This window comes from Syngnathus typhle, linkage group LG15, assembly GCF_033458585.1.
Source record: "Syngnathus typhle isolate RoL2023-S1 ecotype Sweden linkage group LG15, RoL_Styp_1.0, whole genome shotgun sequence".
Classification (NCBI taxonomy): Eukaryota; Metazoa; Chordata; class Actinopteri; order Syngnathiformes; family Syngnathidae; genus Syngnathus; species Syngnathus typhle.
In genome coordinates, this window is record NC_083752.1 from 6,990,075 (window position 1) to 7,003,680 (window position 13,606).

The 13,606-nt window shown below is 42.0% G+C and overlaps 1 protein-coding gene across 1 annotated transcript in view; it reads right to left on the minus strand.

The window, feature by feature from the left end:
* Positions 1 to 13,606, minus strand: part of LOC133168420 (neurexin-1-beta-like) — a 107,039-nt gene that overhangs the window by 71,006 nt on the left and 22,427 nt on the right. The window contains exons 3-5 of the mRNA XM_061299972.1: positions 11,585 to 12,627; positions 11,023 to 11,046; positions 336 to 637 (exon numbers count right to left, since the gene is read on the minus strand). Of these exons, the coding sequence (XP_061155956.1) occupies positions 336 to 637; positions 11,023 to 11,046; positions 11,585 to 12,287 (1,029 nt within the window). The 5' untranslated portion in view covers positions 12,288 to 12,627. The remainder of the gene's footprint in view (positions 1 to 335; positions 638 to 11,022; positions 11,047 to 11,584; positions 12,628 to 13,606) is intronic.

Genomic DNA, 13,606 nt, shown 5'->3' on the forward strand with positions numbered 1-13,606 from the left:
AAGAATGCGACTGAAGTGTTACAGACCCAAATTAAGTGTGCATGATTAACTTGAATGTCGGTGTGACTAGCATATCGTATTTTTCCCGTTGGCCTTAAGGGTTCAAATGATTTCACTACATGAAATGTTGCCTAGCAACAAGGCGCCATACACGAGAGATGTTTCTTTGTCCCAGGCCCATGTGTCAATACCAAGAGTGGGCAATTTATGGCTCACATGTTGCCCAGTCCTTTTTTATCAGGCATTTTTTTTTTATACAATTTAATGAGTTCAGCGTCACAAAGAGCGAAATCCTATTCAGATTTCAATTGACACATAGGTGAAGTCGTACCCACCTGGCGCAGGTTGCGTGTGACTCGAACATCGTGCCAGATGTCATCGTTGAACTTTCCGCTGGTTGGTTCCACCAGGGCCTCGAAGGCACCGGAGCCCAAGTTGATGACCAACCATAGAGCTCCATCCCTCAGGGACAGGTTGACATAATCTCCAGACTTCCCCGTGTGAAGCAGTAGGCCATTCCTTTGAAACGTGCGGAAGGACAATGTGATCTCATCCAAGCTGCTCTGAATGGGCGTCTGAGATAGGTTGTAGCTGAAGTACTCGTTGCCTTTAAAGGTGGCCATGGACTCCCCGTGGCCTAAGAACGGAAGAATAGAAACGTGTCAAGAAATCTTGCAGTCATGGAGCGCACGCTAAATCTGCTCAGCTTCTGCAGAGTCAGAACGCCACAGTGTATAAAGAGCAGAATAATAAATCAAAACTGCAAACAAGTATGGTGTTTGCAGCAAGAATTTAATATCATTCTAGCATTCTCAGAACACCATTGCGATGCTATAACTAAAAAAAGAACCCCCAAGGTTACGTTGAAAGATTTATGTGCCACTGTGAGAAATGTGTTGTAGTAGTGAGCGCTATGGACAAGACAAGGCAGGCACAAACATATATATTCCCCCGCCCCCCCCTACAATTTGTTGACAATAATAAGAAGAGATAATTACGCCTCTGCCTTTATTCATCGGTGACATTTTTGAAATGTCAATACGGGCGTGTAAGTCTAACCAAACTTCCACTTTGAAATAAAGTCGAAGGAGCAGAAACATTTTTCACTTCTGACATTTTGTAAAACTCCATATAAGAACATAAGATAACAACCAACTTTTGGTGTCAAAATGAATTAAACTTATATAGGGAAAATAGATACACAGATGGCATATAATTATGCGTGTATGATTTGGTGTGCTGACAAATTAAGATTCAGAGAAAATGAGTCTTGGCAGACTTCATAATGAGAACTAGGCCGCAATACACATACAAATAGCAATGGGCCATCAGATCCAAAATGTAATTTTTATTTCATACAGAGTCAAACATATAATTATGATGTCTTAGTAAACATCTTATAATGATTATTAAGAGGTTATTGGAAAAATGTCCTTTGTGTCCTGCCGACTTGTTTACGATGTTGTGCATTGGTGCTGTACAAAAAAAATATTTGATGCGACTACTCTCGAGGCAGAGCGTTTCTTTTGATTTAGTTAGCCGGGGAAGGATTTTTCCAAATTGAAGACCAAATCAAATTGACTGCTCCTCCCAAAAAAAAAGAAAATTGACTGCCTGCGTTGTGTTGTTCTGCTACTTTATTAGCCATATCAGACAGTTATCTAGCAAGCAAGATAAATAGCTCAATAGATAAAGATATTTGTGGGTAAGATCCTTCTTATTTGGGATTTGCTTCATTGTTTGCAGCTAAAGTATTGACGAGGCACCGAGGAGGCTAGTAACTGCTGTGTTTGCCCTGACACCACTCAGACTTTGGCACTAACTCAGAAGCAAAGGCTGCTCAAGGCTGCAGTCAAACGGCTGATGCTGATGGGGCAATTCAGCACCTTGTAACTGCTGCCACCGTGGGCAAATCCATCACCGTTTACCTTGGCGGCAGCTATTAGAGCATTGTGGAGGACTGCCGACGAAAATGAAGCTCAGCACAATATACTAACATGAATGGCAAGCTCTATGCGGCTCTTCTTAGATCCCTTTCTCTCTGTCTGACAAACAACATCAGGCAATCTCATGACACGACAGACGTGCGAATGGGTTCTCTCTAACTCAAGGGTGGGGAAACATTTTCCTGTCAATGAGATTTCAGTCATCCAAATCTACCGACGGGTATACAAAATAAATGAATAAATACAACGTAGCAAATAAACCAATATGTATTCAAGTCATAAATCAAAGCAATCAAAAACATCGACGATAACTCAGCATGCCTTCTTCGTGTGGCAGGTGTCAAGATATAATGTAATAATATATATAATGAGATAAAATCACTTCAATGATATGAATTTATTTATTTTTTTAGTATTCAAGTTCCCAAGGTTGACTGTACTTGTGGTTGGTAGAAAAGCAATGTGCCCCTTGTGACTAAACAGGTGAAGTGCACAGAGCTCCTTTTGAGTCTTTAAAATGACAAATGTTGTCCCTATGCTCATAAACTGTACATTAGTAGCTAGTTTAAATTAGTACAGTAATAACAATCGTCACGGCATGAAGCACATTAAACACCGACGAGAAAGAAGGCGACACCATCAGGCGGGCATCATCACGAGCAAAATCGTCTTAAGGGCCCACCTGCCACCACGCAGCCACACAAAATGACACTATGAGGATTGGCTATTATGACAAGACGTCACAATTTACTAATTCTTTTAATTAATTAATTATCGGAGGGGCTGTCAGTTTGTCAACCTAAGTCAGGTGGCATCGACATATGGGCAACTCGTGACCACTGAGTCCATTGGGTAATGCATAAGCAAGTAGGCAGTGTGTGCATAGTATTCAAATGTTTGTGAATTCAAAAGCATCTAAGCATACAAAATAAGCACCGTCTGAATTCATTTCTAGACTGGGCGAATAAACCCACGGGGGAGCAACTACATTGTTTATTTGATTTGCGCTAATTTAGTGCCAAATAAAAAACAAAGCAGCTCAAACTAAAAAACATGCGCATAAGCCTCAGGCTAGCAGCTTGACAAGTGCCAATGTTAAAAAAGAAAACATTTTTTGATATCAGACTTAACACCGTGGTCAAACTTTTCCGTCTCACAGCAGTTAGATGTACAGTGGTTTGCTACAAATTGAAAAGCGTGCTAGTATTGCCTAGGGGGTGATTATCTCCACAATGTCTTCTTATTGATGCATGAAATGGAGCAATTACTTTCAGGCTTCATTTCAGGACAAATCGCAGTATGGTTGACCTTTAGAACCCTGGACTCATTGTATGACTCGGGAAATATTTGATACTGAAATGCTATTAGAATGCAGGTGATCATGTTGTACCGGTGGTATTAAGCGTAGTGTGATCTTAAAGTAAACATAACCTTCTGATCCTATAATGCTATCCATGATGTACGAAGTGTGACAAAGAGGGAATTACTGCAGAATAACAAGTCATCAATGGACTAATGAGAATATTTTGTAAAGGGTTGGAAAAAAAAAAACTCCGTCCCATCTACTGTAACTGCCTTGGACAAGATGTTTATGCAATCATATTTTTACTCTAGAAAATGCACAAGAGATCATCCGGCTGGATAATTCCAGACTATTCATTGGTGATTCATAGATACAGAAATAATTCACAGAAGACATAAAACGTGACACTCGTCTAATCGTATCGTCAATCATATCAATCTTTTTTTTTTCTTAGAACCCACACTGTATTATCGGTTGCATATTTCCTAGTTTAGACACTGTATATGATTTTAAAAGTCGCGTATGTTAAAAGAAAGACTACTAATAAAGTGCGCTGCAATTGACCAACCAGAAGAAAGAGAAGCTGTAGAATTTTTCAAGTTTGCCAGTTTTATCTGCAGTGACATTATGCAAACGAGAAAAATCAAAGGCAGGGTCTGTGTATCTTACTGCTCGAGTAGGTCATCAAAGTCAGGTCTCTGTGTTTTGCGAAAAAGCGACTGCCATGGAGACGCGGGTAACGACTTATGAGAATCCCTACATACACTGTCAGTAAAAAAAACCCCACAAAAGCATAATAAATAGGTCAGCGGTTCTATTGAGTCTGAATGCACATGAAGTAAGTTGTCTTATTTCTTATTCCGATTTAAAGTGCAGGCCAAAATGATTAGAAATGTATTTGAATATCTGTTTGCACTTTCCTATTCAACACATTTGTACAATTACCTCATGTGAAATAGAATATTATTCTCAACCCAGCTATGATCCAAAGTAACACCATTTAAGCTCATTACTGTATTTGAATAGCAAATTATGTGAAAACAGTAAATGATTGTCTTAATATATTCATGTATTCTTCTCATTAACTTCCCAGGAAGAGAGTCAGTGAGTTCTTCTGACCCGAGACACTTTTTTGTCTTTGAAAATACCTTCAGTAAATCGAAGGGGACGCCATGAGCGTCGGTGCATTACCTTGGCTTAAGACTGCGGCGGTCAAAGTTGATGTTCCAGTAGCGCGGTCAGTAGTCAGGATAAAGGTTTTGATGGACAAGAAGTGAGTGAGTCGTGATCATAACATGAAAAGGGAGCAAATATGAGCAAGTATAGGGACATATGGAGGAAAAAAAAAAGAGGAGAGGAGATATTAGTGCAGCACAATTAATTGAAATGGTATCTACGGGGTGGGAGGGGGGGGACGTTGTGATTAGGTGGCTAGGAGGGAAAAGCAAACCAATAGACCCCATACCTTGGCGGTTTAACATCAGGTGCGCCAGACCTTGAGGGAAAGAACAGAAAAAGGATACGAAAACAGGAAGTTCATAAAAAGGATCGGGAAAACAAAAAAGCATTGTCACAATGTTGGACTGCAGTTTGTGACAGACATCCTGGGATAGGCACGGATGTCAGAGTTCAAAAGGTGAGAGGGGAAGGGAATCAAAGCAAAAAAGAGACAGACATCTCGAAGAGAGGAGGGGGGGAGGAAAGAAAAAAAAAACATCTCGATAGGCGCAACCATCGGCGTAGTTGCTCTCAAAGATGCTTTTTTTTTCCAAAATGGAACACATCGTATGTTAAGACAGTGTTTGAGATGTACCAATTAGCAGGCTAGACATGAATATATTTTGTGATTTCTAAATGCTCAGCCAAGCTCCATCGCTGACATCGCATCTGAGTGACGAGGTCAGAATCATACACGATGCCAAGCGCTCTTATGCGTTTATAGGTTTTAGTACAAACCAGCAAGTCAATATCCCTCCTGCTGCAGCACTCATACAATGACATCACACCCCAATCATCAGCTCAAGAAAAAAAAGAAAAAAAAAAAGAGCAGAAAGGAGCAGCAGGCGCCAAGTTGTTCACTCCTACATCTATTTCCTGAGCGCACACGCACACATACACACGCTGATCAATATGCAGCCTGGCAGGGAGTATATGTGGCAAACTTTTGTGCCAAAAAGGAGACGGGGGTGATAAAACAAAACACTTCTGCTGAGCACATGAGCCCCACTGAGCCAGTCAACACACAAACACCTCCCGCTTATTGCATCGGCACACTTGCAAGCTTGCTTTGTCACTCCTAAGACCCACTGGCATCAACAATCAGGTTTTTCAATACCGGACGCCATTTGCATTGTCATAAGTCGAGAGCCGTAGCATCCTTTTGTCAAGCGCGGTGTTTCCCAACCTTTACCGAGCCAAAGAATCCATTTGAAATGCCGGAAATGTCACAAAAGATATGAATAGTGAAATAATGATGATGTTGTCTCAATTGACTCACAAATGGGCTAACTCAGCGGGAAATCGGAACCTGTTTAATTGCACACAAAGCTGATGCACTCACGGGAAGCCATGGCTTATTCAGTTGTATGATTGCCAACAGGTGCATAAAAAGGTTTATTGTGCCTTCTGACATCAAATGGAAGCAATTGTTCTGCCTGTCACTATACGTCGCTGGCACAGATAGATAAAAATACAATTGTAGGTAATCAATATTTTTCAGACAATAATTACTTAAGGCCCAAGTGTCAAACTCAAGACCCGGGGGCCAGATACAGCCCGCCATATCATTTTATGTGGCCCGTGAAGACAAATTGTGCAAATTCGTGTGTCATTACTAGAATTGCAAATTGTCTTCACTTTTAATCATATCTTTTTTTTTAAATATTTGACCAGTTCTTACTCATTTGATTTGAAAACGAGTTATTCGTCAGTTTGTTGTGTAGCTTTTACTGTATATAATATGAGGTGCTCATACATTTGTTTGGGTTGACAGTCATAATGGCCCTCCGAAAGAAGCTATGACGACAATGCGGCCCGCGAAGAAAATGAGCTTGACACCCCTGACTTAAGGTATTCGATTGAGGGTGCTTTGTGTGCTTGTTGTTTCTTCTTGCAAGCACCGGCGGTGCTAGCAGGGGGCCACGGGGGGCACTGGGTCCTCCTGAAAAATGCATGGAGGTACCAAGTCAGATATTTGAGTTTTGCGTATATTCTGTTTCTTTTTCCAAATGTTCCACAATTTTCTGTAGACAACATAGAATGAAGGTTTATCTGCAATTTCTGAAGAATTTTTGAGCTTTGTAAAGAGAAACAAGAAAAGCCAGCTCTGCCACTTGGCATATTAAATCCATTGTCAAGATCTCCAAAATAGTAATTTATGTAACTTTGGCTTCAACAATGACGATGGACACCCTTTCATTTGACCATCAAACAGAATAATAGCAATCTATTGTGTACCAAGTGGCAAACCAAATAATCACTCTTTGCTGGACCACTTTTTTGCACACTTTCTCTGCTAAATGCATTATTACGGTATCTAAAAAGATTTGATTCAGTTTTATATATGAGCTTTTTTTTTCTTCTTTTCTTTTTGCTTTGAATGGTACCCCATACCACATCACATTTCTACCGAGACTAAAATGGTACCTCAAAGGGTTGACTTCGTGTTGGAAGCTTAAAGCAATGTGTCTCTTTTCTATGCTTTCAAGAGCGTACCAAATTGGGTATTGCGAAACTTAAATGGATTTGGGTCAGTTTTATAGCTTAGTCATATTTGGCATTATCTGTAAGACACTTGAGTTAGAAGTGGTTCTGTACCTTAACAGATAGATATATCTAAAGTTGTAAAGAGTACCAAATTAATTTATTCACTACATAACAGTTTTTGACACTGTCCGGCGCTAATGGAAATACCTACGCTGTTGTTAATTTACGTAATTATCGCTATCCCACCTACACATGATCGATGTTAATTTCACCCTGTGTGGCAGGTAAACTGAAGGAAAATGTACCACTTTGGAAAAAAAATGGCTAAAGGTCCATTTCATTTACTACTAGGGAAGATGCAGGTCAGAGTATGCCGAACATCATCACCCAAGGGAGCCGGTATGCACTACACACACACACACACACCTGATGATATTTTTCTTGAACAAGCCTGTAAACAAAAAGCGCAGCTATATGCACTCCCAGCGGGGGTTTGGTTCGTGGACAACACACCAATATGTCGGTCTCGACATACTGTACAAACGCGAGCACCTCTTCCCCCTCTGCTCACCCCTCAGGCCATCTCATTCTCACCAGTCGTGTTTGAGATTGAACTGGACAGGAAAGCAAGAAACATCACCACCTTAAGGTGTCTGTCATCCTTCAGCTATACCGGATTGGGGGTGGGGGGTTATATATGTGTGTGTGTGTTTGCTTTAGCGCTCACTCATCACAACCGTTGGCAAAGCAGAGACATAGACACACCCAGCAGCAGCGGCAGCAGCAGCAAGCTGCAAAACATCTTTCAACGAGGGAGCAGAAATATATCACGACTGCAAGGCGACCAACCTTTCTGGTGTCTGCTCGAGTAGGATTTTGCGCAAAGTGGGATTTACTTGGAAAAAGGATATTGCTGTTGTTATACAGAATATTTGTCAAGAGAATTGTGGTGCAGACGTACTAACCTCTACTCCACCGCGCTGCCCTATTATGTCAATAGAATTGGACAAAGATGATAAAAAATAAAGCTAGGCATGATTTGCTTAGTATATGAATTTCCCCATTTTCTGCTCTTATTTTACAACATGGCAGAAATACACACAATGAATGCCCTCAATGTTTTTTAACTACTTCCTGGTTACTCTGCAGATGTCATTCGACTTAAAATATAACACAGTGCTTGGATTTCTGCACAATTTATTCCCCTTGCATGTCAGGACAACACACAGCAAAGTAGGTGAGCCATGAAGGTCGAAGCATCACGAGCAAAATGTGATACCCGGGACCAAGCGGGTTAATTTTGGGTAACTATAGTAAGAAATGTGGATAAGATCTGTCGTCCCTGCCCCAGTCAAATTTCACATGGAGGCAGTCACCACATTGAAATATTCTTATCCTACTTCCCTGAGCCTTGCAGCCAAATCTCAGCGTGGCAATGCAGAGATAGAGTCCCAGGAGCATATATGAACATAAACCGTCTTTGCCTCTCTTCCTGTACTATTTAGTTTGCTATTTTTAAACGTGGAAAGGAAACTAAAACAGCAGGCAATGGAAGCCACTGTGATTTAGACGTTGGCATTTTAAGCTGTTTGATTTAGCTTGCAGCAAACTGGTGAAGTCTGAGGAAGTCTGACATGAAGTCTTACATAAAAGAGCTAAAACATTAGCAAGTGTCACTTGTATACAACTGTTGGAAGTAATAATAATAATAATCGGAAAATATCGGCCATTTACACGATGATTTCGGCTGATGTTTGAATCAGCCAATGAATTGCTTAGGGTTATGGAAATATATAGCAGGGGTGTCAAACTCTTTTTTTCGCGGGCCGCATTGTAGTCATAGCTTCTTTCAGGGGGCCATCATGACTGTCAACCCAAATAAATATATGAGCACCTCATATTATATACAGTAAAAGCTACAAAACAAACTGACAAATAACACGTTTTCAAAGCAGACGAGTAAGAACTGGTCAAATATATTAAAAAAAAAGATATTAAAAGTGAAGACAATTTGCAATTCTAGTAATGACACGGATTTGATGCACAATTTGTCTTCGCGGGCCACATAAAATGATGTGGCGGGCCGTATCTGGCCCCCGGGCCTTGAGTTTGACACATGCGATATGTAAATTGTTCTATTTAAGGCATTGTGAGAATTTTGGCAATGTCACTTGGTTTGGTTTCCATTCTTTAAGATTTGCTGGAAATGTTCAAAACTATCCAATCGGATCCTGACAACAACATTTTGTTGAGACATAATTAGTGACTAACTTGGAAGAAAGAGCCACTGCTTTCGGATTAGCCAGATTTGTTTTCCATAAAAAGTCTTGTGTTCTAATGAGGGATTAGACCAAGGTCATCGCTACTGGAAGATGCGAGCCGACTAACAGCAGCTGCGTCCCTTTTCTAAGTATGCCTCTGCATGCTTTGTCATTCGCTATAGTTCCTACAGTCCAATTACTGTGCGCTTGTGCATCCAATTCTGAAAGTAAACAAAGCGGCCAGACATCAAGCACGCGGACAAAACAACGACAATGCGTTTGCAGTCGGAATTTGTGTGTTTGTGCACGGTTGTCCCGTGACGTTTGAGAGAGTCCTCTACAGTCGGCTCGTGCGACGTGAGGTGGCTGCGCTTATCTCTCGTTCGCAGACCTGCTTTTCCGCTCTCAAAACATCAGAGGATGCTTTTGGCATCAGAGCGTGCCCCGGCGTGGCCTTTGTCCACACAGATCAACGGGATCCCACATACTGTCGATGACTGCGAACTGGCAAGAGCCACCTGCTGTGCCAAACTGTTTTCGTTCCCCCTAAGCGTTTCCGCTGGCAAATGGGGTTTATTCCCAGCGCACTTCAAACCCGCAGTGAAGATCGAATAAAGCATATGGGCGGCCATCTTTGCTGTCTACGGTGAGGGAAGGGGAGGGGGGGGGGGGGTTGGTGGAAGAACAACAGACTTGCTGCCGCATCGCACACGAGGTTGCACGGGGGCAAAAACAAATCTTGGGCTGAGTGCTATTTTGTTGTCAGTGTTGTTTTCATGCTTTCTGCGCAGGGGGATTGTCTCCATGTCAAGCTTTAATCCAATAAACATTCTGACGCGCTCTCTTTGCAGTATGTCATCTAATAATGGCTGCATTTTTACTGCAAGAGCAGACACACGCCACCTTTGTGCCAGTACGTGGCGATTATAGCATATTTGTAAAAGCTGCGATATGCACGCTCGCGCTCACAAGCTTATGACAATCCTCCATTGTGTTTCATCATAGAGGTTATTCGATACTAGTTGCATTTATTTGAACGCACTATACAGGAAGATATTCAAGCGTATTCATGGATTTTGGCGAGCAGGTGTGCATGGTTTGCTGCGTAAGAGTGATTGATAACGTGCCGCGGTTCAGTGCGCCTCCCCAGAGTCTGTTGGCCGCCACTTTGCCACGATGGCCACTTTGCTGACGTGATGTATAAGCCTCACCAGCCACCAAATAAATCTTCTCCTAGAGCTTGATGGTAACATTCTGTTTGTTCATCATATTTGGAAAACGGACCCGTCTTCTTGCACTGTTTAAAAGTTAATAATGAGTCGCTAATGACACCGTTTTTGTAAAAACTCAACGTCTCACTGTGCAAAATAACAGGACAAATTGATGAATGTCCCCAGAAATCAGTCAGTGGATTTCTGCAGTCATGTTTGTCAAGCTGCGAGCTTACGTAAATATCATTTAAGTCTAGCAAACAAATAGTCGGCAAAAGGTGTGACGCATACGAGAGGGCAAAACGTGTTTTTCTGTGGCGCAGTATGCAAAGCATCCGCGTGTTGTTGTCACGCCCACATCATCCACGGACCTAACAATTCACCTTGACTCTTCTGATTACATATGCAACGGGTGCATGAAGAACTTCTCACTAAACGTACAAAAATACAGCCTAATGCGTCGGATGTCAGAACTGCAGTCCAAACTGACAATAACAACCTGATTACAGCAAACACACCAAGGCTGCACTAAAAGCCTTTGCAAAAACGACACATGGTTACCATTACGCTGAGTAGTTGTAAATAAAATGGCTTACCTTCTACTTCTTTCTGGACACCTGCTGTAAAAGGAAGAAAAATAGACATATTGATTTTGTCGGCGCCAAGAGAGGAAATACAGAAGAAGTAGAAATAATCAAATAAAAAAAAAAAAATGGTTCAGGGATTTGTATTCTTTAGAAAAAATCATTTACATTTGAATGCATTAAATCAAGGATGCATGTCGACAATTTTGATGAAAGGGAAAAAAAAAAGGGTACGTCATTTAAATAACCTCGTCATCACCAATTCAATTCCCAATTGATGCTCTTTTGTTTTGTTTTACTTTTTTTTTTTTTTTATCTAGGGCTGAATATATAAAACATAAATATTTACTTGACTTCTTTTGCACTTTTTTTGTTGTAGAATTCAAAGATGTGCTTTGTGGTTTTTCCAGGGTAAACAAATGATTTCAAATTGCTGTCACATTAGCAAGTTATTCTGCAGAGACCTGTCGACGGCACTCCAATCGCTCTCATATATTTGACTTCAATCATCTCCGGTGTGCTTTTGTTGAAAATTGTGTTATGGCTGTGAAAATAAATGTGTGAATTGACTCACCTTCGTGACAGTAGCTTCCCACGTAGCTGGTGTTGATGCAGTCGCAAAGTACCTCCCCCTGACTGACGGAGCACACGCCTCCGTTATTGCAGGGCGAGTGCACATCACAGATGTAGTCCATGTCGCTGTGCACCGATTGGCCGTCCAAGAGCACGGGCAGAGCTTCCCCCACTTTCAGATTGGCGATCAGGCCTTGGAACGGCGGCTCGTACTTGACGGTGCTGGAGGTCAGGGCGGAGAGGCGCACGTCAGGAGAGATCCCGCCCACGTAGAGGTCACTGGCCACCACCATCTCTTTCCTTTTGGACTTGACTTGGGCTGCCTTCTCTTCATTGTCCACCAGCAGCTTGGTCTCTCGGTAGTTCCGCCAGAGGAGAACCCGGTGCCAGCGCAGGTCGTCGACACGCGTCTCCGTGTGCAGGGAGGCCGGCTCGGCGCAGTGGATGGCGAAGCGCAGCTGCAGTCTCCCGTCAGATATGAGCAGCTCCAGGAAGTCACAGTCGCCGCCGTCGTCCAGGTAGAGAACCAGAGCTTTGCTGATGTTTGTCTTCAGGATGAAGCTGAGTTCCGCAGTGCTCTTGGCGTCCCATTGTCCGTAGCGTGTCCACTGACCCGGAATGCCCTCGTATTCCAATGCTCTTCCTGTTAGCACCAAATGAACTAAAAACAATAACCAGGGGGCTTTGTTGTGACACCTGGCCATGATGCTTAGCGTCTACAAGCTAATGCATATGTGTCCACCACAATAAGAAGAAGAAAAGCTTAGTGTCTACTGAAGTTTGACAATCTCCCCAAAACAAGAAGGCAGTTTATGCATGCGGTGTTGCTTTAACCTTGACTATCTATCCGGATTCTTTTTGCCATCGTTCCACACATGCCAGAAAGAGAACAAACATCACAAGTGAGCCACAAGACTGTGAGCTTCCTCGTCTTCGCCATCCAGTGTCTTGGCCTCCATCCAGCACGGCTCCGGTCAATTCTCCATGTGGCAACTCGGCACAGAGCCTAGGCGGGGCGGTCAGCCTTCTCAGCCGCACAGCATCCTAGGACAAAGGACAAGAAGAGAAAAATGAAATCATTCATCAGAATGGCTGCAAATCGTAAAACAATCACTTTGAGATCAATCGTTCGCATTCGACGGGCATTGTGTATTCATCGATTGATTATGTTAATTTGGTTAATCATGTGCAATGTCTGGCCAGCATAAGTGCACTGCAAAATCTGAAATAAGGAAATAAATAAATGCAATATATTTTACTCACTTAAGTGCCGAGAGAACATAATAATATGATTGTCAGCTGGCCTAAAAAACTTTTGCTTCGATGAATGAAATGTCGTCCCTCATTCAGATATTGCTCAGACTTAAAGACTTGCCACAAAGGAAATTAGTAAATGAAGCGCTAAGCTGGAGGACAGCTAAAATAACCATTCACGCAGATGTAGCATTTCAATGTAATAGGATCATACACATCCAAGCACAACAACCTGATCCGATGAGCGGCATAAGCTTCGAAACACATTTGGTATCATTCTCCACAATGCATTCGAAATTCTGCCAATTTCCATCCGCATCACATCTCCGCCGTTTGACATAACAGTTTCTAATCAACCAAGCAAGAAAATTTCATTTAAATGTGGGTGAGTTTGCTAATTATAAGTGATTGTTTTTCCAGTCTAAATCATTCATGAAATTCAAATTGATATGTCAAAGACTGTGGCTAGGAAGTGGCATGCCAACAAACAAATGGTCACACACAGGCTGATGAAAATCGAATTTAAATTATCCCTTTTTTTTTTTTTTTTTTAACTTTTTGAGAGTCATAGCTTGTTAGTTGTTTAATCCCCCTTTTGTAGTGCCATCCAAGTTTGCAGGAAAATGAATTTGCAAATTTGGTGCCTTCCGACGCGTCAACACATATTTGCGTTAGGGGATAGCGAGAAGCTGCGACCAGTGAGTCAAATTTAACACCCTCGTCACACATCTAGTCATTAACTGACCGGCCGCAATGGCCTCTCCGGGTT